General features: G+C 36.6%; 1 protein-coding gene across 7 annotated transcripts in view; it reads right to left on the bottom strand.

Annotated features, from left to right (window-relative positions):
- The window catches only part of PKP4 (plakophilin 4), a 784378-nt gene that overhangs the window by 44872 nt on the left and 715627 nt on the right, over positions 1 to 23879 (bottom strand). For all 7 annotated transcript variants that reach the window (XM_053698322.1, XM_053698321.1, XM_053698324.1 and 4 more), the window contains 6 exons: positions 15887 to 16075; positions 14128 to 14301; positions 13768 to 13918; positions 11702 to 11897; positions 9832 to 9916; positions 8377 to 8494 (listed from right to left, as the gene is read on the bottom strand). In XM_053698322.1, coding sequence (XP_053554297.1) covers positions 8377 to 8494; positions 9832 to 9916; positions 11702 to 11897; positions 13768 to 13918; positions 14128 to 14301; positions 15887 to 16075 — 913 coding nt within the window. The remainder of the gene's footprint in view (positions 1 to 8376; positions 8495 to 9831; positions 9917 to 11701; positions 11898 to 13767; positions 13919 to 14127; positions 14302 to 15886; positions 16076 to 23879) is intronic.

The raw sequence follows: 23879 nt of genomic DNA, 5'->3' as shown, positions 1-23879 counted from the left end.
ATATAAAGCAAAATTATCAATTTCATTATATGGCAGTTTCATGAATGAGAAAAAATGCAAACAGCATAGCCCTCTGACATAGAAAAAAGGCAAGAGGCAAATAGGAATGGGGTCTTAAACAATGAAAATATTTGGCGCCAAGTATGACGCACAACAAACAGAAAAATAATTTCTGGCACCAAAAACATCCGGAAATGACATAGATGACGCAACCCTGTGAAGGACTTGGCGTCAACTAAGAAGCCGAAAAATTAAGAATTTGCATCAATGAACGTAACTTCACGCCAAAAAAATCTTGCGCCAAGAATGATGCAATAAATTTTGGCATTTTGCGCTATCGCGAGCCTAATTCTGCCCGCGAATTTAAAAAACAGTCAATTTGAAAAAAAGACTATACCCCAGGTAAAAAATACATTTTTCATAAAAAAGCTTTTCCCAGATATGAATCTGACAGTCTGCAAAAGTAAATATACTGAAAACCTGAATCATGGCAAATATAAGTACAATACATATATTTAGAACTTTATATAAATACATAAAGTGCCGAACCACAGCTGAGAGTGTCTTAAGTAAAGAAAACATACTTACCAAAAGACACCCATCCACATATAGCAGATAGCCAAACCAGTACTGAAACAGTTATCAGTAGAGGTAATGGAATATGAGAGTATATCGTCGATCTGAAAAGGGAGGTAGGAGATGAATCTCTATGACCGATAACAGAGAACCTATGAAATAGATCCCCGTGAGGAAAACCATTGCATTCAATAAGTGATACTCCCTTCACATCCCTCTGACATTCACTGTACTCTGAGAGGAATCGGGCTTCAAAATGCTGAGAAGCGCATATCAACGTAGAAGCTAGCACAAACTTACTTCACCACCTCCATAGAAGGCAAAGTTTGTAAAACTGAATTGTGGGTGTGGTGAGGGGAGTATTTATAGGCATTTTGAGGTTTTGGAAACTTTGCCCCTCCTGGTAGGATTGTATATCTCATACGTCACTAGCTCATGGACTCTTGCCAATTACATGAAAGAAACCATATTGGTTTCCTCTTACTTTTATTTTAAGATAAATGCCTAATACAGTGTGCTGCTGCATCTAAAATGGCACCCTTCAAAAAATCCCACTGTACTTGTGTCCCTTAATAAGAGTTTGTGTTTGCCCTTTTAAAGAGTTATTCAAGTATTCTCCCATGTATGAAAAAGCAGCCTTCCTAAAGTCTAAAACGTTTGTTTTAGTCTGATTGGCTGTGCCTGCAAGTAAATACTAAACGATACAGATTGAATATCACTGAACACTAAGTTATCAGCAACAAAACATCTGGTACATCTTACATTTGTGCTTTTCAAATAAAGATAGCAAGATAACAAAGAAAAATAATAATAGGAGTAAATTAGAAAGTTGCTTAAAATTACATGCTCTATCTGAATCATGAAAAAAAAAAAAAAAATTAGGTTTAGTATCCCTTTAACCAGTCTACTCCAGAATTTGTATTGTTTAAAAAGACAGATAATCCCTTTATTACCCATTTCCCAGTTTTGTGTAACCAACACGTGGGTTACCTTGTATCTAAGCCTCTGCAGACTGCCTCCTTATTTCAGTTATTTTGTCAGACATGCATTTTAGCCAATCAGCGCTGACTCCTAAGTAACTCCACATGAGTGAGCACAATGCTATCTATATGGCACACATGAACTAGCGTTGTCAAAATAAGAGGTGGCCTTCAAGGGCTTATAAATTAGCATGAGCCTACCTAGGTTTAGCTTTCAACAAAGAATACCAAGAAAACAAAGCAAATTTGAGGATAAAAGTAAATGGGAAAGCTTAAATTTTGACTAGACTGTCCCTTTAAACATTTTATTGACTGCAGATAATTAGGCAAGTTCTTCCAGTGCTTTACCAAAAATGCAATTACTCCAAATTGTAAGGCATACAAACTGCATTTTGTAACTGTTCCTCTTTTCTAATGACTAAAATAATGATCTCTTCTGAACATCACAGCTTTCATAAAAAATATTAAGCTAAAATGAACCATATCACTAAGCTCTTTATAATATTATATGTACAAACAAAAGGGCAAATCTTAGATCACAATAAATGAAAACCGTGTCCATAAAATAGACAATGCATGGGTATCTGAGCGCAGAAAAAAGAATGCAGTGGCATTTATACAAGTAGAAACTGTTCCCTTCCGACCAACAATCTACATGCCGCGTTGAGATGGAAACAAGAACAGATATTTCTTCTTGTGCTGTAGGACAAGGGAAGCACAATGAAAGAGAAAATAGTTTCTACATTTTTTTTCCTAAGAAAAAAAACTGAAAGGTTAGTGCTTCCCAGACTAAGTAGGGATAAAGAGACATTAAATATAAATAAATGTAATTTTGTCTTCAGAACTGGCTAGGTTTTGCCGTTTCAGAAAATGTATTTTATCTCCTATGCTTGGGTGCGTTAGAAGCACATATAAATATATATATATATTTAGTTCCAAATGCCAGGGTGCTAGAATATGGTGTAGAATATGGAAATCAGGAGACAGCACTCACTGGTCTTGACAATACTGGATTTATTCAGTGACGTTTTGGGGGTCTGATGAAGGGGTGTATTCCCCCGAAACGTCACTGAATAAATCCAGTATTGTCAAGACCAGCGAGTGCTGTCTCCTGATTTCCATATATATATATACAGGTGGCCCTCGTTTTACAACGGTTCAATTTACACCATTTCAGAATAACAACCTTTTTTTCCAGTCATGTGAGTGCTATTGAAAAGCATTGAGAAGCAGTGCATTTATTAAAATAGCCAGTAGGTAAAGTTGTCCGCTTGTGCTGCAGCAAAGCCAAGCAAGCTGAAATAAATCAGTTTAACCAGACCTGAGCTATCGAGCAGATTTCAAAGGAACAAGATCTTCCTGTCTATAAATCAGTCCAGATTGGAATGCATAGAAATAACTGTTTGCAGAAATATGCAAGTGAAGTCTGTGTTGTGTGAATATTGTATTAGGTTTATAATGCTGTTTAGCAAATGTTTTTGTTCATTTAACTTAGTTTAATGATATATTCTGTGTTGTTTGATTATTTTATTAGGTTTATAATGCTGTTTAGCATTTAAAGCCTTCATTTCAAGGCTTTAAAAATAATGTATTAGGTGTTACTTATGACAATTTTGAGAGGGGCCTGGAACCTATCTCCCTCACTTCCCATTGACTTACATGATAAACTTAGTTCTTTGCAACTAAGTCCCGTGGAGTGCTCTCTCTTCTTTTGCTATTCATATTTCTGCTGCACCCAGGGCCTTTTTAAAACAGTCTGGAGTGCGGTCTGTATCCATTTATATATATATATATATATATATATATATATATACACATACACACACAGCATATATACACGTGTATGCAAAAAAAAATATAAGAATAGCAAAATAAATAATTCATGTATATTGCCTTTATATTATGCTTAATTAATCCTAAAGGATCATTGTAACTGAACAATTAAATGCACTAATTTATTAAAGCATAATATTTTTGCATTAGTGTTCCTTGCTGATTACCTCCTCAGCAATTATCTGTTGATGATTGGCAGCTACATGTGTATGTTACTCTTAACTATTTCCTGCTCAGAAACTGCAACGTGTTTCAGTCCTGAGAGGCACTATCTACATATGTAACCCCTTTGTGGGCGTTAAACTCACTGTAAGCAAGGGACACAAATAAAAGCATGGAAGTTTTGCACTAGTGTCGCTTTCTGAGCAGGCATTGGAGTGCCAGACAGGTATCTTAGCTCAACTTAAAATATAACTTCCAGATATTTTATCTTCATATAGAAAAAATGAATACGCTGTCATTCAAACTGTTTTATACATTTGATGGAAACACATCCATTCAAAATTCAATTAGAAAAAAAGGCTTCCATGGAAAATAGATGGTTTTACATTGCGTCTATACCATCTACAAAAATGAAAAGCAATTGTAACGCACATTTGCTGTGTTTATTTGCTTCTTGCACAAGCTATTTGAATTTAGGTACATTCAGTTGTACATAGAACATCATAAAAACAAATATGAAGCTATTTCTAGGTAGGAAACATGCCCGTGGCATTCAGTGATTATTTCCGTTATACATCTTAACATGTGCTCTTGTTGCTGTCACACCGTCTTCTTGTCTGACAAGCACATTAATGGAATGAACAAAAGCTAGAGGGTCTCAAAGACAGGACAAAGAGATATAGCACTATTTTCAATGACAGATGAGACATAGCTAACTGGGAAAAGTGTGATTAGAAAACAAAATAAAAAAAGGACAAACTTGAAAAAATGTGATAGGAAATGTGTTACTTGCTATAGCATATCTGCTGTTGTATTAATTTACTTTATCAAATGTTTTTATAATAGCTTTACTATTTGATTTTTGAAGTGATATTTCATGTCATCACTTGGGGCACTACAAGTTCCAGAGATGTCCCTTTTATGTAATATTCTCAGCACTAAGCATCCCCCTTACACTAATGAGCGTTTGCTTAAAGGGACAGTATACACCAATTTTCATATAACTGCATGTAATAGACACTACTATAAAGAATAATAGGCACAGATACCGATCTAAAAATCCAGTATAAAACCTTACTTAGAAGCTCCCAGTTTAGCATTTTTGATTAGGATGACTGGAACACCCAGTGAAAGCCCCCTCCCCTGCATATGAAAAGACTCTTTACACAAATGGGAGCAAGCAGGAGAAGGTATACATCAGTATACTCCTAAAACTTTGGGGTTTGGTTAGGAGTCTGAAAATCAGTACAATATTATTTAAAAATAGGCAAAACTATACATTTAAAAAAAACAAACAAACAATGTATAGGCTATATAAATGGATCATCTACAAAATATTTATGCAAAGAAAAATCTAGTGTATAATGTCTGTTAAAAAGAACATTAAGCACATTGAGATTTAACATAATGGGCTAGATTGTGAGTGAAACGTTATCTTAACGTGTGCCCGTAAAGGGGCAAATGTGTCAGTTTACGGGCGCACGTTAAACAACCAGCCATTACAAGAGGCCGGTTAATGCTCCAACGAGCTTGTAGTTACACTTTGTGCTTAGCACAATTAACCAATTACACCCAAAATAGAGTGTACAGTAGTTAACATAAAAAAAAAAAAAAAAAAAAAAAAAAAAGATAAGCATTTTTATTTAAAAATAAATAAATAAAACCCTGCATGAAGCAGTTATAAAGGGTTAAAGTGAGGGGATGTGAGGTGTTAGAAAAAATAAAAAGGGCACCTAGAGTGCCTTTACATTGATGTCAATGGGGGAATGTGTTTTCACTTTAAAAAAAAAAAAAAAAAAAATATATATATATATATATATATATATAAAAAAATATAGCAGGAAAAGCACTCACTGGACTTCAGACTTCAAGTGTGACAACAAATTTTTATTGAATGTGACGTTTCGGGACTTAACACGTCCCTTCCTCTGACAGTTTGAAAACTCCAAACAAATCAACTTATAAAGGCATACAAAACCCACCCCCAATGCAAGCTCCAATCACTGGAAACCGTGTACAAAATACAGTGGTTTCTACCGGATAAGTGTATTAAATAAAATAAAATAACACATGTATTCACAAATTCAAAAAGAAAAAACAAAAACCATTATTGTTGTAATGTTTAAAGATACAAAATGTAATAGAAGTGTAACTACATATGTGGATATATCACGAATAATGCCCCAGACTGCTAAAAATAGATCATCATAGTACCCCTGTGTCAGAAATGGACTCTCCACCAACGTCATAAAGGGTTTGGCATCACCCAAGGATACTCCCCTACTTCTAATTACTATCAAGATTCGCTGATAAAGAATCCCACACCTACTCATTATGCACAGTACTATTTCCATTCATATACCTCATCACCAGTCAAGATGTGATCAAAAGTAAAACAGACCCGATTGCTGTCACCGATTTCCCTTCATAAACACAACACTACTGTTTACGTCACCTAATCTCCCATTGGACCACATCACACGTTGTCTAGACAACTAGATAAACACAGGCGTGCCCCAACAAGTAACCAAACAGAGGTGTCTGACAGGGAGTCCCCACTGGATTCCACTGTTTATAACGGCCCCCATAGTTTCCAGTGATTGGAGCTTGCATTGGGGGTGGGTTTTGTATGCCTTTATAAGTTGGTTTGTTTGGAGTTTTCAAACTGTCAGAGGAAGGGACGTGTTAAGTCCCGAAACGTCACATTCAATAAAAATTTGTTGTCACACTTGAAGTCTGAAGTCCAGTGAGTGCTTTACCTGCTATATTTTTTTCTGAATTTTTTGAAAGCACCCTGGCAGGTGAACGGTTGGTGGGAGTGCATATGCCTATGAACTATATATATATATATATATATATATATATATATATATATATATATATATATATATATATATATATATATTTGTGTGTTATTATGTGTATATACTCATATAAACACATATGTATATAAGAATATACATATAGATTTATTTATTGCTGCTCAATGCTGCACAAAATGCCCCCTGCGCAGTGCTCTGTGGTTTGCGGCATTGGAGCCTATGAAAGCGCGCTCTTGTGAGCGAAAGGTTTCCAGGCAATGCACATTTACGCACATTGGTATTACTGAGTGGAGCGCAAATATCGCGAAAGCCCAATATATTGCTCTACTCATAATCTAGGCCAAAATGTTTAATATTATACCGTTGCAATTTAAATTTTAATATTTATTTTTCAACATTTATTTGCACTTTAAATTGAAAATTATGGGTGTTCCAGTTTCGAGAACTAGAACTGCACATTACAAACTTCACAAGCCTAAACTTGACATATTTCTGATGAGATACTTCAAAAATATATATCTATACTGATGTAAACCAAGATACCATACATATACATTTGTGCATTCCCCTTGTGTATGATCGCTGCCTTCCCAGTGTCTCCCTAGACTGTTTCAGAAAAGTATTCTTCCAAAGATTGGCGGACATCTCCATGAAGGGCGGTGAAATGTCAGTACATTTCATGTTTTCGCAAATATTCCAGAATCCTCACCTCAAAGAGAATGAACATGAATAGTGTAGGTGCCAAGCTCCCCTGTGAATAGGTGCCGGTGTCTTGCTAAACTATTTGGTTCCTTCACTTGGAGGTGAGTACTCAGTACACTTGAAGTATACAGAAGTTTCACTATCCCCAGTAGACATCTGCAGCATCATTAGGAAGAATGTGATATTGAGAAACAATGAAAGATTTGATAATAAAATGAAAGGGACAAGCTTAGTCTTCTTCACTAACAAGCTGGGATTAAACCACATAAAACAAGTGGTAACGATATATCAGAAGTAATACAGCAGAAAGGTAAATTTGGTGCACGTAAAGACCAGGGGTGCTGCCTTATTCCCCAAAGAGTATATAAACACTGAGGTTGACTACAGCACTGTAATAAAAGTTCACTTTATTGGCAACAGATTAAAACGAACAAGTGACCTTTTCGGGGTCTCCCCCTTAATCATACAAGATTGCAGTGTAATATTTTAGAGTTTTACTAATACAGGAAGAACAAATCTAAGGGTCCCTTTGTACCTATAGAAATCTGAAGTGAACTTGCGCAACTGATGTGTTCCCAGTCACCAAAGTTTAGCTCCGTGGTAATGTAAGTGTGCTCTCTGGATTACACTGGGCAACTGCGCAAACACAGATAATAGTTTCTGTTTTAAAAAAGCTGAATTGGCAAACACAGATAATAGTTTGCTTATGAAAAATCTAAATGCTCAGGAATTGTGTGGCAGAGGCACATGTGTGCACAGGAGGTAGCAGAAATAAATGTGCAATTCTTTGAATTTTTATCATGCATTTCAGTTGAAATGTTTATGCCCCTTTAATTCACTTATGCTGTCTCCCGTCTACCTGACTTGATTAAAGAGACAGTAAACACCTTCAGATTTGTATATAGAATGTTTACTTGTGCATAATGAAAGAACTCTGCAATATATTTTAATTATTTATTTGGCGCCTCTTTCATGTAATCTAACTCTTAAAAAAGAGCAATGTCTATTTCTCACTTAAACTAGAAATGCACCCAGCTGACTTCTCAAGGATAACCATGCTACTTATCTGTCCCTAACTGGCTTTATCTGATAACAACCTCAGCAATGCCTTTTATACCAACTTTATGACCATGACTAGCCTTGTTGTCTGCAAACTAAAGCCTAGATTGGCTCCTCCAAATAAGGCTAATGGTGGGTGGAGTTTGGTGATTGAAAACTAATTGCAATAAAAAGGATGTTAATTTGATTTAAAAACATTTACAAGGTGTTCACTGTTCCTTTAAGAAGTGTCTATTACTGACCTGACTGGATCATAGGCGACATCTGCTGATTGGTGGTTGATAAGGAAGGATGTGATTTGAATCTATCACGCTCTAATGTTGAAACTGGGGTAATAAAATGAGACTGATTCCACCCATCCTACAAAAAAATAAAAAAACAACACAAATAAGGTCAAATGGAAAACAACAAAAATAAGGTCCTAATATCAAATATGTGTATAATAAATCATTCAGTACTGGTCAGCTGATCAAATACGTACAAACATGAGCACCAGTTTAAGGAACACTGTACTGAAAAACTATGTTTGTTCAAACAGGAGGCACTGACAAAAATATCACCCTTTTTAAAAAGGAGAAAATCCTGTGCTGAACAGATGGAGTTGTTTCTTGTTGGGCTCTTGGAGCTTTGTTCCTCTCAACAAACAGAGCTTTGAACGTCATCATCAGTCTTTTTACTAAGTTCAGTTTAAATCCAAACAGTATTTACTAAACTAGTTTGTTCTTTAAGGAACAATAAAGTCAAAATTAAACTTTAATGATTCAGATAGAGCACATAATTGTAAACAACTTTCCTTTTCACTTCTGTTATGAAAATGAGCACAATCTTTTTATATGCACACTTTCTGTGGCAACAACTACTACTGAGCATGTGCAATAATGCACTGATGGCTGTGACATGATGCAGGGGGAAGAAAAACGGAACTATACAATTTGAACAGAAAAAAAAAATTGAAATTCAGACTAAGGAGCCGATTTATCAAGTGTATGTCCGACATGATCCATTCAGCGGATCATGTCCGACAGACATCACTGTTACCATTTAACATTACACAAGCAGTTCTGGTGAATTGCTTGTGCAATGCTGCCCCCTGTAGATTTGCGGCCGCTAGCAGGGGGTGTCAATCAACCTGATCGTATACGATTAGGCGGATTGATGTCCGCAGACTCAGAGGAGGCGTACAAGTTAAGGAGCAGCGGTCTGAAGACTGCTGCTTCTTAACAGCCTGAAGGCACGCGCGGAAACAGCTGCATTGGGGCCGATTGGCAGCTTGTTAAATTGGCCCCTAAGTGTTATTGCATTGTCTTTTTATTAGGTATTTTTTTAATATCAAAATATTCCATTCATACTTCAGAGGAAACTTTTTTTTTTTTACAAATTTAAAAAAAATATAACAATCTATGGGATAGATTTGCTTTCTATTCAAAAAGTTTAATATTATTTTTATTTTTTTTACAAAATTCACTATTAATACATTAGTTTCTTTTGTTCATAAACAGTTGCAGAATCTACTCACTTTTCATGAGGTAGGTGACAACATAACGCAACTGAAACAATTTAGTGTGTAAAAATGAAAAATACTTGATGTGTTACAAAGAAAAAGAATACAAAATAGACACAATTGGGAAATCAAGTGTGTGTCTCTCTTCACCTTGAGCTTTCTATTTCGGATTAAGTTAACAGACTAAGGTTGATACCTTTTTGTAGATGCTTCGGAGGTCTCTGTACTGCCACAGTGTGTTCAAAACTTGGGCTGCAGCTTTTACAACTTTCAAAGATGATCTATAAAGTGACAATGTTTTAGTTAAAGGGACAGAAAACACTCCAAGATTTTAATATAAAATGTTATAGCTATGTGTAATGAAACAACTTTCCCATACAAGTTCACCTTTATTTAATTCCCCTTTTCATGTAATTTGCCTCAGAACTGGAAATGCACCCTGCTGACTTTTCAAGGCTAAGCCTGCTACATAACCTATTTGGCTTTAGCAGATAACAACTGAAAAACAATGCAGTTTATACTAACAATATAATTGTGACTAGCCTTGTTGTCTGCAGACTTAAAGGGATATGAAACCCAAATATGGTCTTTTTTGGATTCAAACAGAGCATACAATTTAAAAAATAAATAAATTTAGTTATATTATCAAATTTGACAGTATTCTTTGTTGAAGAGATACCTAGGTAGGTGTCAGGAGCACTGCATGGCAGGAAATAGTGCTGCCATCTAGTGCTCTTACAAATGTATAACATTCTTGCAAAACTGCTGCCATATAGTGCTCCAGACACAAAGCACTCTCCGGAGCTTACATCTCTGCTTTTCAAAAAAAGATACCAAGAGTACAAAGAAAATGTGATAATAGAAGTAAATTAGAAAGTTGTAGGACTGGCTCCTCCAAATAACACAAATGGTACGTGGAGCTTGGCTGTTCAAAAACAATTGCAGCAAACAACTTTTTAATTTGTTTTACAACTGGTGACTTGCTAATTTAAGTCAAGGCAACAGAAATGTATTGTAATACTGTCCCTATAGGAGTTATATCACTAGCTGCAGGATGTGTATATTGAGAACCTTTGGCATGGTAAAGATGTCTTACTAAATAGACAATTTGTTTATTAAATTAAAGGGACAGTCTACTCCAGAATTGTTATTGTTTATAACGATAGATAATCCCTTTATTACCCATTCCCCAGTTTTGCATAACCAACAGTTATATTAATAAACTTTTTACCTCTGCAATTACTCTAAGCCTTTGCATACTGCCCCCTTATCTCAGTGCTTTTTACAAACTTGAATTTTAGCCAATTAGTGCTGACTCTTAAACAACTCCACAGAAGTGAGCACAATATTTATCTATATGGCATACATGAACTAGCAGTGTCTGGTTGTGAAAAATCTCATAAAATGCACTTAGATAAAGGAAGTCCGCAGAGGCTTAGAGACAGGCAAAGATTTAGATGTTTTAGAGATTATAAAGAATATTAAAATAACAATGCTGGTTGTACAAAGCGGAGGAAGGTGTAGTAAAGGCATTATCTCTCGTATTAAACAAGAACAAAAATAATCAAGTAGACTTCCCCTTTAATGCATGGTTTTATATAGCCTTATGTGTGAGGTGATTGGAGAAAAATGGAGAAGCAATAGGTAATGAAAGTGGATTTGCTCTCTTCCTGACTTATTACTGAGGGGCGAGGTACAGAAATACCATTCAAAATTAATAATGTGTAATCCAATTTTGATAAAGAAAACGACTTTCTTTGTCTCTCTGTTCCTGCTGTGAAACAAAATGACCAGAGGTTTTTTTTCATAATGAAGGCAGCCCATGAATTAATGAACTGATTACTGTAGAAATGAAAGATAAAATCTATTGTACTTCTGTTACCTCAGAAACTAATATTCCATCCTTCTACGGATGATGAGATTTCAGAGGGGAATAATGAAAAACAACAAGAGCCTGTAGCTTGTAGAAAACAGAAATATTTGCTTATCACAGATAACACACCCCAGCGGATAGATGTGCACTGAACAGTATTTCTCTGCTGTGCGACCGTTTGTGGGATACTTGCCTGTCCCCTTTTCCCTTAGTTATGTTTACTAGCTTCTCAATCCCTCCTGTGTCTGCCAGAGCTTTTGCATTTTCCATGTTTTTGCTTGTGACCTCATGCAAAGCACAACAAATCGCTGCCACAGTGTCATCCGACAAAATGCTAGGACCATTACCTCCAGGAAGTCGGTTAACCAGGTCTCTCATAGCATATTTACCTATGGCAGATAACCAAAAATGAGAAATTCCGTCAATTAATTAATTAAGGATAAGGTCCTCAAAGTTAGCACAAAAATAAAAAAAACATTCATTTTAACCCTAGCTCTTCGCTGTGGGAACCTGTTACCTTTTCCATGACCTAAACATGTGTGCCCAATGTGGCAAATAAAACAGTTTTACTGACACTAGCCCTGAGCTACTCACATCTGTAGATTCATTTAGCTGTGGGAAGCCTGTTACATCCGCTCTAGTCACACCTGGAAATCGATTACTCTAGGCTGCAGACTAGAATATGTGTGAAGAAACATACATGATGCACAGCAAAAATGATAGGAAGAGCAGGAGTAGACACAGTGGGACACATTTTAAGATAAGTGCACACACTAATACCAATGATTAGGGCTTATTTTCATTTTTGTAGCACGCTGTTACTAATGTCAGACTAGGACAGTCCAGTATTTTAGCAGGCTGTCCAGTAAAATCTTCACAAAAATACTGGACGCAAGTCCCTGAGTTTTAAATGTAAAAGGCCTCAATGCATTACAAATATAGAGCAGGAAGAAGTGAGGGGCAGTCAACAGGGTCAAATCTCTACTGTTTATAAGTGTTACTGGCAACAAAAGAGGTACAATTATTGGATTTGTTTGTTACTGGCAGCCAAGGGGTAAAATGACTGCTTAGTAGTAAAAAAACTTACATGGTAGGATCAAGAGTGAGGTCTAAGGTAGAGCATTGTGTGACCCCCACAGACCGTCGTGTCCAGTCACCTACAGATTGTCTAGTTTTTTTATGGAGGAAAGCTGGCACACCCCTAAGCCTGGCTGCCACTGCAAAAATATCAATAAAGGCTAATTGTACTTTCAGAATGTAACATCAAAGGCAGTGTATATATAAAAATATATATTCCCACAAATCCCCTGCATGTACAGGAAACGATTATTTCAGTGTATGCTTAACTGTGCGAAAAACGCCCAATACCCAGGCTGTGGAAAAAGAGTGTGCTCCCATACGGTGTCTATGTGGCTGAAAGAGGTGGACCATGTCTTAGCGTTAGAAAAAAATCCACTATGTGTTTATTGGTAAGCAAGGTTTTATTGCTGATGTTCTTTTCATATGGGAGCAAAAGAGACTGTAAATGCTATCAAACTATGTTTACATAAATGGTGTACTGTAAAGCTTAATCCTGTATATGCTGTTTACAACACTTTTAACTGAGACAGTTCATTACATCTTATGTTAAATTGATGCCCTTATACAGAATACCTTGACCTTTTTTTCTGTCTGCCTATTGGTAACGCGTAAATACTCTGTGCTTTTGTATATGTGTCTTCAAGTTTGAAAATCAATATAACATTTAATTGAAAAAAAAAATATATATTAAGCATTTTAAAGGTACCATGGATGTAGGAGAAAATAGGTAATTTAGGCCAAAAGATGTTCATCAAACTTGACAACACAGAGGCCTTAGCTCAAAAGAACAAAGCAGTATGCCAGTAATGGCTGATACGTTTAAAACATCAAATCAACATTTTACTTGTAAAATAGACACTTTTCTTTTAGGTTGTATAATTCTTAAGATTAACAAAGGAAAAAGATGCAAAACTTGAATAAATAACTCAACTTGATGAAATTGTTCATGAAAAATATTAGAACTATATGATAAAAGTAAATCATAATTAAAGAAAATTGATCATTAATACATCAGCAGCTGCACTGAATGTTCTTGCCACTGTGTCCCTGTTTACAATATCAATTAGCAGGAAGGCGAACAGGCATTTCAAGACAGCTAAAGCCTACAGCAAAACAAGCTTTGTCTACTTTCATACTTATGTAGCAATTGATAAATACCTTTATTTGGGAAATACATACCAATAAGCTCTTTGTTACGGACATCTAATGCCATATTTCTTAACGCTGTTGCAATAGAAGAAACAACTCTGTCATTATCCATCCTCAGAAGCTCCACTAAGATGGGAAGCCCTTTCTCCTTCCTCACCGCAGCTCTAATATAAGCTGCAAACTAGGATAAAAACAAGAGCAATTATTTATTGTCACAGCACGATATACTTTGCAGGTCATTTTCGCTTCTTTCACAAAATCAATTTAAGCTTTAAAAGCAAGTGACAGCCTGCAGTATTGTCATGCCACATCACACAAAATCTGATCATCCTTCAACAATAGCAAGCAACAGTTTTAAATAATAAATTACGTCTTTCCCCCCACCCTTACCTTCCAGTTCCCAGCAGAGAGATTCTGGAGAGACCCAGCCGAACCCTCCAGTGTAGCAGGGTTAGAGCTTTCAGCTAGTAGAGTCAGATATGGCTTAACTACAGAGGGGTGCCACAGCATCTCCACCCCTTTGGGAGACTGAGAAAGTCCGGGAATCGGACCAACACCATCCCACTGTGGAAACAATTATTGGGGGAGGGGAGCAGAAAAGTAATCATTAACTAACATTTCCTATAAATAGTTATAAAAGTGTACAGGTACATAATTATCATGCAAGGAAATTAAATAATTTTCAGTAAATCCACATTCTATAAAATGCAGATATGGACTCTGAGAAGTGAAAATCAAAAGCTGCACTTGGGTTTTGCTTATATTTAATTAAAAAACATAGATTTCTTAGGTAGGTGGCCTGTTTTATACTCTTACTAAGAACAGACTAACTTTAAGCCTGTAATGATAAGTCAAGACACATTGGGGTCCACACAGTCAAAATTCAATTGTGAAGTGCATCATGTGGGTTTTCATATTAGAACCCACTCCAAATAGTTATCCCCAATTATTAGCTTTCACTATTCATATGCATTTGTGCCATTCAAATAGCCTGCTATACCTTATATGAGGATGGTTTTCGGGCAGCTTATTGAAGAAGATTTGGACTTCTCAAATCCTTAACACCAGACTCACTGAAAATACATTTTTTAACCTGTTTATAGGCCGTTTGCAGAGCTCTTTGTAATGTTAGAGAGACATTAAACATACCTTGCTTTTGAGTAAATTTGTGCTTGTCCCTCACTCCCTAGAGACGCCAAAAAGCAATATCAGTAACCTGTAAATGCTGCAAAGCAAACAGTTTGTTTAGTCTATTTGTAGCATTTTGAAAACCTAGGTTACAGATTTTGCCTTTTGACCTCTATAGGGAGTGTAGGAAAAGCACATTTTTAAAAAAGTTCTTCTGCATGTAGGTTTATTTACTAATAAAACAGATATTTTCTTGTTTAATAAAAAAAAAAGTTATTAATACATGATTATCTTAATGTTCATTTATGATTACAATGAAGTATTTGGAGGTTGAAACAAATTTTAAGTCTAAAACTAACCCAAAATGAATCAAAATGATAAGAATTCAGTTGGGCACGCCATGAATTAATATATTTGGTTAAGAGAAAAAAATATTAAACATATTAGCCAGTCATTATCAGAACAGAATTATTTTTTTGTGTGCGTCTCTCTCTCTAGTATGGCTCATGATAAATTTGATCTTAAAATAGTTGAAATTACCACAATATGGGGGAGGGGGGATCTGAGAAACACAAAAAGCAATTTAACATTGATATAGCTGTAATCTTAAAGGGATTCTTTCATGACTCAGATAGCATGCAGTTTAAACAATTTTCTAATGTTTCTCCTTTCCCTTGGTATCTTTTGGCCTGTCCATTTCTGGAGCACTATACGGCAGCAGTTTTGCAAGAAGAGCCCTAGATGGCAGCACTATTTCCTGCCATGTATTGCTCCAGACGCCTACCTACTTATCTCTAACAGAAAATATCATGGGAATGAAGCATATTTTATAAAATAAGTAAATTAGAAACTTTTGAAAAATAGTATATTCTGTCTGAATCAGAAAAGAACATTTTATGGTTTAATATCCCTTTAACCATGAAAAAAAATGTTATGAACTTGCATTTAATGTATTAGCTATATATGGTTTGCCTTATCATAAAGAACTAAGCAGGAACTTCTCTTAAGGAATGAAACCTACTAGCTCTTCTTGCGGTGGTCTCTTTTTCTTTTTCTTTTTTTTCCCCCAACAACTGGAGTCTGAATCTTTGCTAGGAGACTCCTTGCAGAAATCATCTATTTCATTTATTCCAAGCATCCGAGCCTGAGGCACTTCCAACTCCAGACGATATGACAAGTTCCTTAGAGTGCACACACAATTCTCCACTGTCTAAAACAGAAGTCACACATACACAATAACCACAAGGTAATATAAGCCGCACATTCCAACAGCTTTATTGTCATACAGTGGCCTAGATTTAGAGTTCGGCGGTAAAAGGGCTGTTAACGCTCCGCGGGTTTTTTTCTGGCCGCACCATAAATTTAACTCTGGTATCGAGAGTTCAAACAAATGCTGCGTTAGGCTCCAAAAAAGGAGCGTAGAGCATTTATACCGCAAATGCAACTCTCGATACCAGAGTTGCTTACGGACGCGGCCGGCATCAAAAACGTGCTCGTGCACGATTCTCCCATAGGAAACAATGGGGCTGTTTGAGCTGAAAAAAAACCTAACACCTGCAAAAAAGCAGCGTTCAGCTCCTAACGCAGCCCCATTGTTTCCTATGGGGAAACACCTCCTAAGTCTGCACCTAACACCCTAACATGTACCCCGAGTCTAAACACCCCTAACCTTACACTTATTAACTCCTAATCTGCCGCCCCCGCTATCGCTGACCCCTGCATTACACTTTTAACCCCTAATCTGCCGCTCCGTAAACCGCCGCCACCTACGTTATCCCTATGTACCCCTAATCTGCTGCCCTAACATCGCCGACCCCTATGTTATATTTATTAACCCCTAATCTGCCCCCCACATCGTCGCCGACACCTGCCTACACTTATTAACCCCTAATCTGCCGAGCGGACCGCACCGCTACTATAATAAAGTTATTAACCCCTAATCCGCCTCACTAACCCTATCATAAATAGTATTAACCCCTAATCTGCCCTCCCTAACATCGCCGACACCTACCTTCAATTATTAACCCCTAATCTGCCGACCGGAGCTCACCGCTATTCTAATAAATGGATTAACCCCTAAAGCTAAGTCTAACCCTAACACTAACACCCCCCTAAGTTAAATATAATTTTTATCTAACAAAATAAATTAACTCTTATTAAATAAATGATTCCTATTTAAAGCTAAATACTTACCTGTAAAATAAATCCTAATATAGCTACAATATAAATTATAATTATATTATAGCTATTTTAGGATTAATATTTATTTTACAGGCAACTTTGTAATTATTTTAACCAGGTACAATAGCTATTAAATAGTTAAGAACTATTTAATAGTTACCTAGTTAAAATAATAACAAATTTACCTGTAAAATAAATCATAACCTAAGATATAATTAAACCTAACACTACCCTATCAATAAAATAATTAAATAAACTACCTACAATTACCTACAATTAACCTAACACTACACTATCAATAAATTAATTAAACACAATTGCTACAAATAAATAAAATTAAATAAACTATCTAAAGTACAAAAAATAAAAAAGAACTAAGTTACAGAAAATAATAAAATATTTACAAACATAATAAAAATATTACAACAATTTTAAACTAATTACACCTACTCTAAGCCCCCTAATAAAATAACAAAGCCCCCCAAAATAAAAAATTCCCTACCCTATTCTAAAATACAAATATTACAAGCTCTTTTACCTTACCAGCCCTGAACAGGGCCCTTTGCGGGGCATGCCCCAAGAATTTCAGCTCTTTTGCCTGTAAAAAAAAACATACAATACCCCCCCCCAACATTACAACCCACCACCCACATACCCCTAATCTAACCCAAACCCCCCTTAAATAAACCTAACACTACCCCCCTGATGATCTTCCTACCTTGTCTTCACCATGCCAGGTTCACCGATCCGTCCTGGCTCCAAGATCTTCATCCAACCCAAGCGTGGGCTAGACATCCACTGAAGAAGTCCAGAAGAGGGTCCAAAGTCTTCCTCCTATCCGGCAAGAAGAGGACATCCGGACCGGCAAACATCTTCTCCAAGCGGCATCTTCTATCTTCTTCCATCCGATGACGACCGGCTCCATCTTGAAGACCTCCAGCGCGGATCCATCCTCTTCTTCCGACGACTAGACGACGAATGACGGTTCCTTTAAGGGACGTCATCCAAGATGGCGTCCCTCGAATTCCGATTGGCTGATAGGATTCTATCAGCCAATCGGAATTAAGGTAGGAATTTTCTGATTGGCTGATGGAATCAGCCAATCAGAATATAGTTCAATCCGATTGGCTGATCCAATCAGCCAATCAGATTGAGCTCGCATTCTATTGGCTGATCGGAACAGCCAATAGAATGCGAGCTCAATCTGATTGGCTGATTGGATCAGCCAATCGGATTGAACTATATTCTGATTGGCTGATTCCATCAGCCAATCAGAAAATTCCTACCTTAATTCCGATTGGCTGATAGAATCCTATCAGCCAATCGGAATTCGAGGGACGCCATCTTGGATGACGTCCCTTAAAGGAACCGTCATTCGTCGTCTAGTCGTCGGAAGAAGAGGATGGATCCGCGCTGGAGGTCTTCAAGATGGAGCCGGTCGTCATCGGATGGAAGAAGATAGAAGATGCCGCTTGGAGAAGATGTTTGCCGGTCCGGATGTCCTCTTCTTGCCGGATAGGAGGAAGACTTTGGACCCTCTTCTGGACTTCTTCAGTGGATGTCTAGCCCACGCTTGGGTTGGATGAAGATCTTGGAGCCAGGACGGATCGGTGAACCTGGCATGGTGAAGACACGGTAGGAAGATCATCAGGGGGGTAGTGTTAGGTTTATTTAAGGGGGGTTTGGGTTAGATTAGGGGTATGTGGGTGGTGGGTTGTAATGTTGGGGGGGGGTATTGTATGTTTTTTTTTACAGGCAAAAGAGCTGAAATTCTTGGGGCATGCCCCGCAAAGGGCCCTGTTCAGGGCTGGTAAGGTAAAAGAGCTTGTAATATTTGTATTTTAGAATAGGGTAGGGAATTTTTTATTTTGGGGGGCTTTGTTATTTTATTAGGGGGCTTAGAGTAGGTGTAATTAGTTTAAAATTGTTGTAATATTTTTATTATGTTTGTAAATATTTTATTATTTTCTGTAACTTAGTTCTTTTTTATTTTTTGTACTTTAGATAGTTTATTTAATTTTATTTATTTGTAGCAATTGTGTTTAATTAATTTATTGATAGTGTAGTGTTAGGTTAATTGTAGGTAATTGTAGGTAGTTTATTTAATTATTTTATTGATAGGGTAGTGTTAGGTTTAATTATATCTTAGGTTATGATTTATTTTACAGGTAAATTTGTTATTATTTTAACTAGGTAACTATTAAATAGTTCTTAACTATTTAATAGCTATTGTACCTGGTTAAAATAATTACAAAGTTGCCTGTAAAATAAATATTAATCCTAAAATAGCTATAATATAATTATAATTTATATTGTAGCTATATTAGGATTTATTTTACAGGTAAGTATTTAGCTTTAAATAGGAATCATTTATTTAATAAGAGTTAATTTATTTCGTTAGATAAAAATTATATTTAACTTAGGGGGGTGTTAGTGTTAGGGTTAGACTTAGCTTTAGGGGTTAATCCATTTATTAGAATAGCGGTGAGCTCCGGTCGGCAGATTAGGGGTTAATAAGTGTAGGTAGGTGTCGGCGACGTTGTGGGGGGCAGATTAGGGGTTAATAAATATAACATAGGGGTCGGCGATGTTAGGGGTAGCAGATTAGGGGTACATAGGGATAACGTAGGTGGCGGCGATTTGCGGTCGGAAGATTAGGGGTTAATTATTTTAAGTAGCTTGCGGCGACGTTGTGGGGGGCAAGTTAGGGGTTAATAGATATAATACAGGGGTCGGCGGTGTTAGGGGCAGCAGATTAGGGGTACATAAGTATAACGTAGGTGGCGGTCGGCAGATTAGGGGTTAAAAATTTTAATCGAGTGGCGGCGATGTGGGGGGAGCTCGGTTTAGGGGTACATAGGTAGTTTATGGGTGTTAGTGTACTTTAGGGTACAGTAGTTAAGAGCTTTATAAACCGGCGTTAGCCAGAAAGCTCTTAACTCCTGCTATTTTCAGGCGGCTGGAATCTTGTCGTTAGAGCTCTAACGCTCACTGCAGAAACGACTCTAAATACCGGCGTTAGGAAGATCCCATTGAAAAGATAGGCTACGCAAATGGCGTAGGGGGATCTGCGGTATGGAAAAGTCGCGGCTGTAAAGTGAGCGTTAGACCCTTTAATCACTGACTCCAAATACCAGCGGGCGCCCAAAACCAGCGTTAGGAGCCTCTAACGCTGGTTTTGACGGCTACCGCCGAACTCTAAATCTAGGCCAGTGTTTGTTAGAAATTTATGTAGAAAATATAAGGTGAATAAATTCCTGTAAACATTAAGAGTTTCAACAAATTAAACCAGGAAAAATTACTTTTACTATTTTTTCTAGGACACAGCAGTCCTATTTTAATTAACTTTTTTATTAGAAACATCTTCAAAAAACAAAACAACATTCTTTAAGATTTTTATTGTGGGTAAAAAGTGAAAAATATATTTTTAAATGTATTTATTATTTTGTCTGAAAATAAAATATTTGTATATTTTTATGAGACTAGCATAATGTATACAATCATTGATTCCTGGACAACATAGAGCTATCAGGTCTTACAAGTGAATTTCTGCTCATCATACTGTATACATTTTCCAACTAACCCTGCAGACCTGCTGTCCTGGCTGTTGCTAAACTGATTTATGTGCTTTATGAATTGCTCTCAGCTTCAGGACATTAAACTACAGAGTGATGACTCCTGAGTATTCCATTTTTTAACTTCTGGATGGATACTTCATCCCAACTTGTAATGCAGTAATCTGCGCCAATAAAATTTATCTGTGGTTCTTGTAGGTTACAATACAATTTGAAGTTGAAGACACCGACAGCCTTTGATTCGATCTAGAAAAATGATCTTCTTTGGCAGGCAACTTGCATTTCAGTACATACATACATACATATATATATATATATATATATATATACACACACACATATACATACATACAAGTAATTAAAAAATACGAAATCATCAATTAGCTTCTAGCAGTGGCGGCTGGTGAAGTTTTAGAATGGGGGTGCACAAGACCCTGCCCCTTTTAGAAAGCCATGCCCCTTTGAAAAACATGACCCTTTTTAAAAACAACGCCCCTTTTAAAAACCACACCCATTTTTAAAAGCCACACCCCTTTGCAAAAGTCTCCAGCTGTTAGAAAATATACAACTCAACTTGAAGTAATAGTTTAATATTTTGGCAGTTATCTAATATTATATATATAACTTGTAGGTAGGTAGCTCTGCAGCTGTTATAAAATATACAACTCAACTTGAAGTAATAGTTTAATATTTTGGCGGTTTTTCTGTAATATATAACTTGTAGGTAGCAGGTAGGTAGCTCTGCAGCTGTTATAAAATATACAACTCAACTTGAAGTAATAGTTTAATATTTTGGCGGTTGTTATCTAATATTATATATATAACTTGTAGGTAGGTAGCTCTGCAGCTGTTATAAAATATACAACTCAACTTGAAGTAATAGTTTAATATTTTGGCGGTTGTTATCTAATATTATATATAATAAATTTATTTTTTAACACTAGTTCAAGTTCAAGACTCAACTCAAGTTACTCTATATCAAAAGCAATCTCAGACTCAGACTGTATCTGTTGTTTAAATTACAAGTAGAAAAATGAATTTATTTATTTATTAACACTAGTTCAAGTTCAAGACTCAACTCAAGTTACTCTATATAAAAAGCAATCTCAGACTCAGACTGTATGTGTTGTTTAAATAACAAGTAGAAAAATAAAAATGTTTTTTTTTAAACACTAGTTCAAGTTCAAGACTCAACTCAAGTTACTCTATATAAAAAGCAATCTCAGACTCAGACTGTATGTGTTGTTTAAATAACAAGTAGAAAAATAAAAATGTTTTTTTTTAAACACTAATTCAAGTTCAAGACTCAACTCAAGTTACTCTATATAAAAAGCAATCTCAGACTCAGACTGTATGTGTTGTTTAAATAACAAGTAGAAAAATAAAAATGTTTTTTTTTAAACACTAGTTCAAGTTCAAGACTCAACTCAAGTTACTCTATATAAAAAGCAATCTCAGACTCAGACTGTATCTGTTGTTTAAATTACAAGTAGAAAAAAAAAATATTTTTTTTTCAACACTAGTAGTTCAAGACTCAACTCACTCAGTTACTCTATATAAAAAACTGCAGGCCTGCAGCAAAAATCATTAAAATATCTGCCCACAAACTGTCAAACAACTTACTGAACTAATATAATATAGTAGTATAAAATGTAATTAGTAACTATGTTCTACTAGATAGATAATAGAATACTAGTAGTTAGTGACTGTGAATCTAAAGTTAAGTTTTAAACTATATTGCTAAGCTAAGCTAAGCTAAATGTAATAATGGCTAACTCTAACTAACTCACTCACTGTCTATTATTAGCCTAAGGCTATTTGCACACTGAAGCAGCAAATATGACTGTGTTGATGGCTGCCAGCATGCAGCAAAACAAAATCGTTTTTTGCAGTTAACAGATTTTTGCACAACAGAGCTGAATCTAAAGTTAAGTTCTAAACTCTATTGCTAAGCTAAGCTAAATGTAATAATGGCTAACTGAACTCTAACTCACTCACTGTCTATATTAGCCTATATTTATTAATTAGCCTAAGGAGCCCTAAGGCTATTTGCACACTGCAGCTCAGGCTCAGCAGCAGCAAATATGGCTGTGTTGACTGTTGATGGCTGCCAGCAGGCAGCAAAACAAATTCGTTTTTTGCTAACAGATTTTTGCACAACAGAGCTATGCAAAACGCCTCCTCTCAGCTCAACGGCTATCTCCACAAAGATTTTCACGCCGTTGAGCCGGGAGGAGCCTCGTGGGGACCATCACGTGAGCCAGGGAGCCCTCTCAGCCTATCACACAGTCCGGATCGAGAGGCTGGGGGAGGAGACAGAGCACAGGCTGAACGACCGCACAGTTCAGCCTGTGCGATTATGCCTCTATAGGCATGAAGCTGGGGAGGAGCTACGCCTGCACAGTGAATACATTGCGATCACTGTGCAGGCATATAGAGCTCCTTACCGCACGTGCGAGTGGGGGGTGGAGACTGGAGCCTGACTGTCAATCTATGACTCACAGACTCAGCCCCCTCAGGCAGCAGTGCGACGAGCGCCGTGGTGTGTGTGACATCACGGACGTCAGCACACACTGAAGTGTCCATCCGGTCCTGCCTCCTGCCTAATAAACTCAAATGTACCTGGTACCAAAATGAAAATATCTGATGTGATAGCATTGCAAGCAGCTTAAGCTGGCAGCCTGGCATCATGATCATGATACTGATAGTATACACTGCACACTGCACAATAAATATAATAAATACAATATAAAATAATATACATAAAAAATAAAAAATTTCATATTTTTTTTTCCTGCTCATTTTTTTTCCCTCCTCTGCCCCCTGGGGGTTCACGTGCGACAATGCACATATGGAGGAGCCTCCACTGGCTTCTAGAAGATAAACTCTGGCTATCACTGGAAAAATCTGAGACATTGTAACTGCAATACAGGGAGATAGCCATCTGGCATTGATTATTATCACTTGCTTTCAGATGCAAGATCAACCTAAAAAGAGTTGGAGATACTGTCTCACTGGGTATGTATTTGGCTGGCCAGCTTGAGTGAAAGGGAAAAGATTATGATGTGGACAAACTGAATCACTTGTGTGTTCAGTTATTAGAGAGACCAGAAATCTTGAAAAAAGTAATGCATAAAAATCGTCAGAAATGTGACTATCTGGAATCCCCAGAGTGCACATAAAGGTACATAAAACACACTTCTCTAATCGGGCCATGTAAAGTATAGCTTCCTTTACATCTATAAAAACCATAAGCTG

This window comes from Bombina bombina, chromosome 1 (genome assembly GCF_027579735.1).
Source record: "Bombina bombina isolate aBomBom1 chromosome 1, aBomBom1.pri, whole genome shotgun sequence".
Taxonomy (NCBI): domain Eukaryota; kingdom Metazoa; phylum Chordata; class Amphibia; order Anura; family Bombinatoridae; genus Bombina; species Bombina bombina.
The sequence above is the reverse complement of the archived record's forward strand: the minus strand, read 5'-3'. Positions and strand labels throughout refer to the sequence as shown.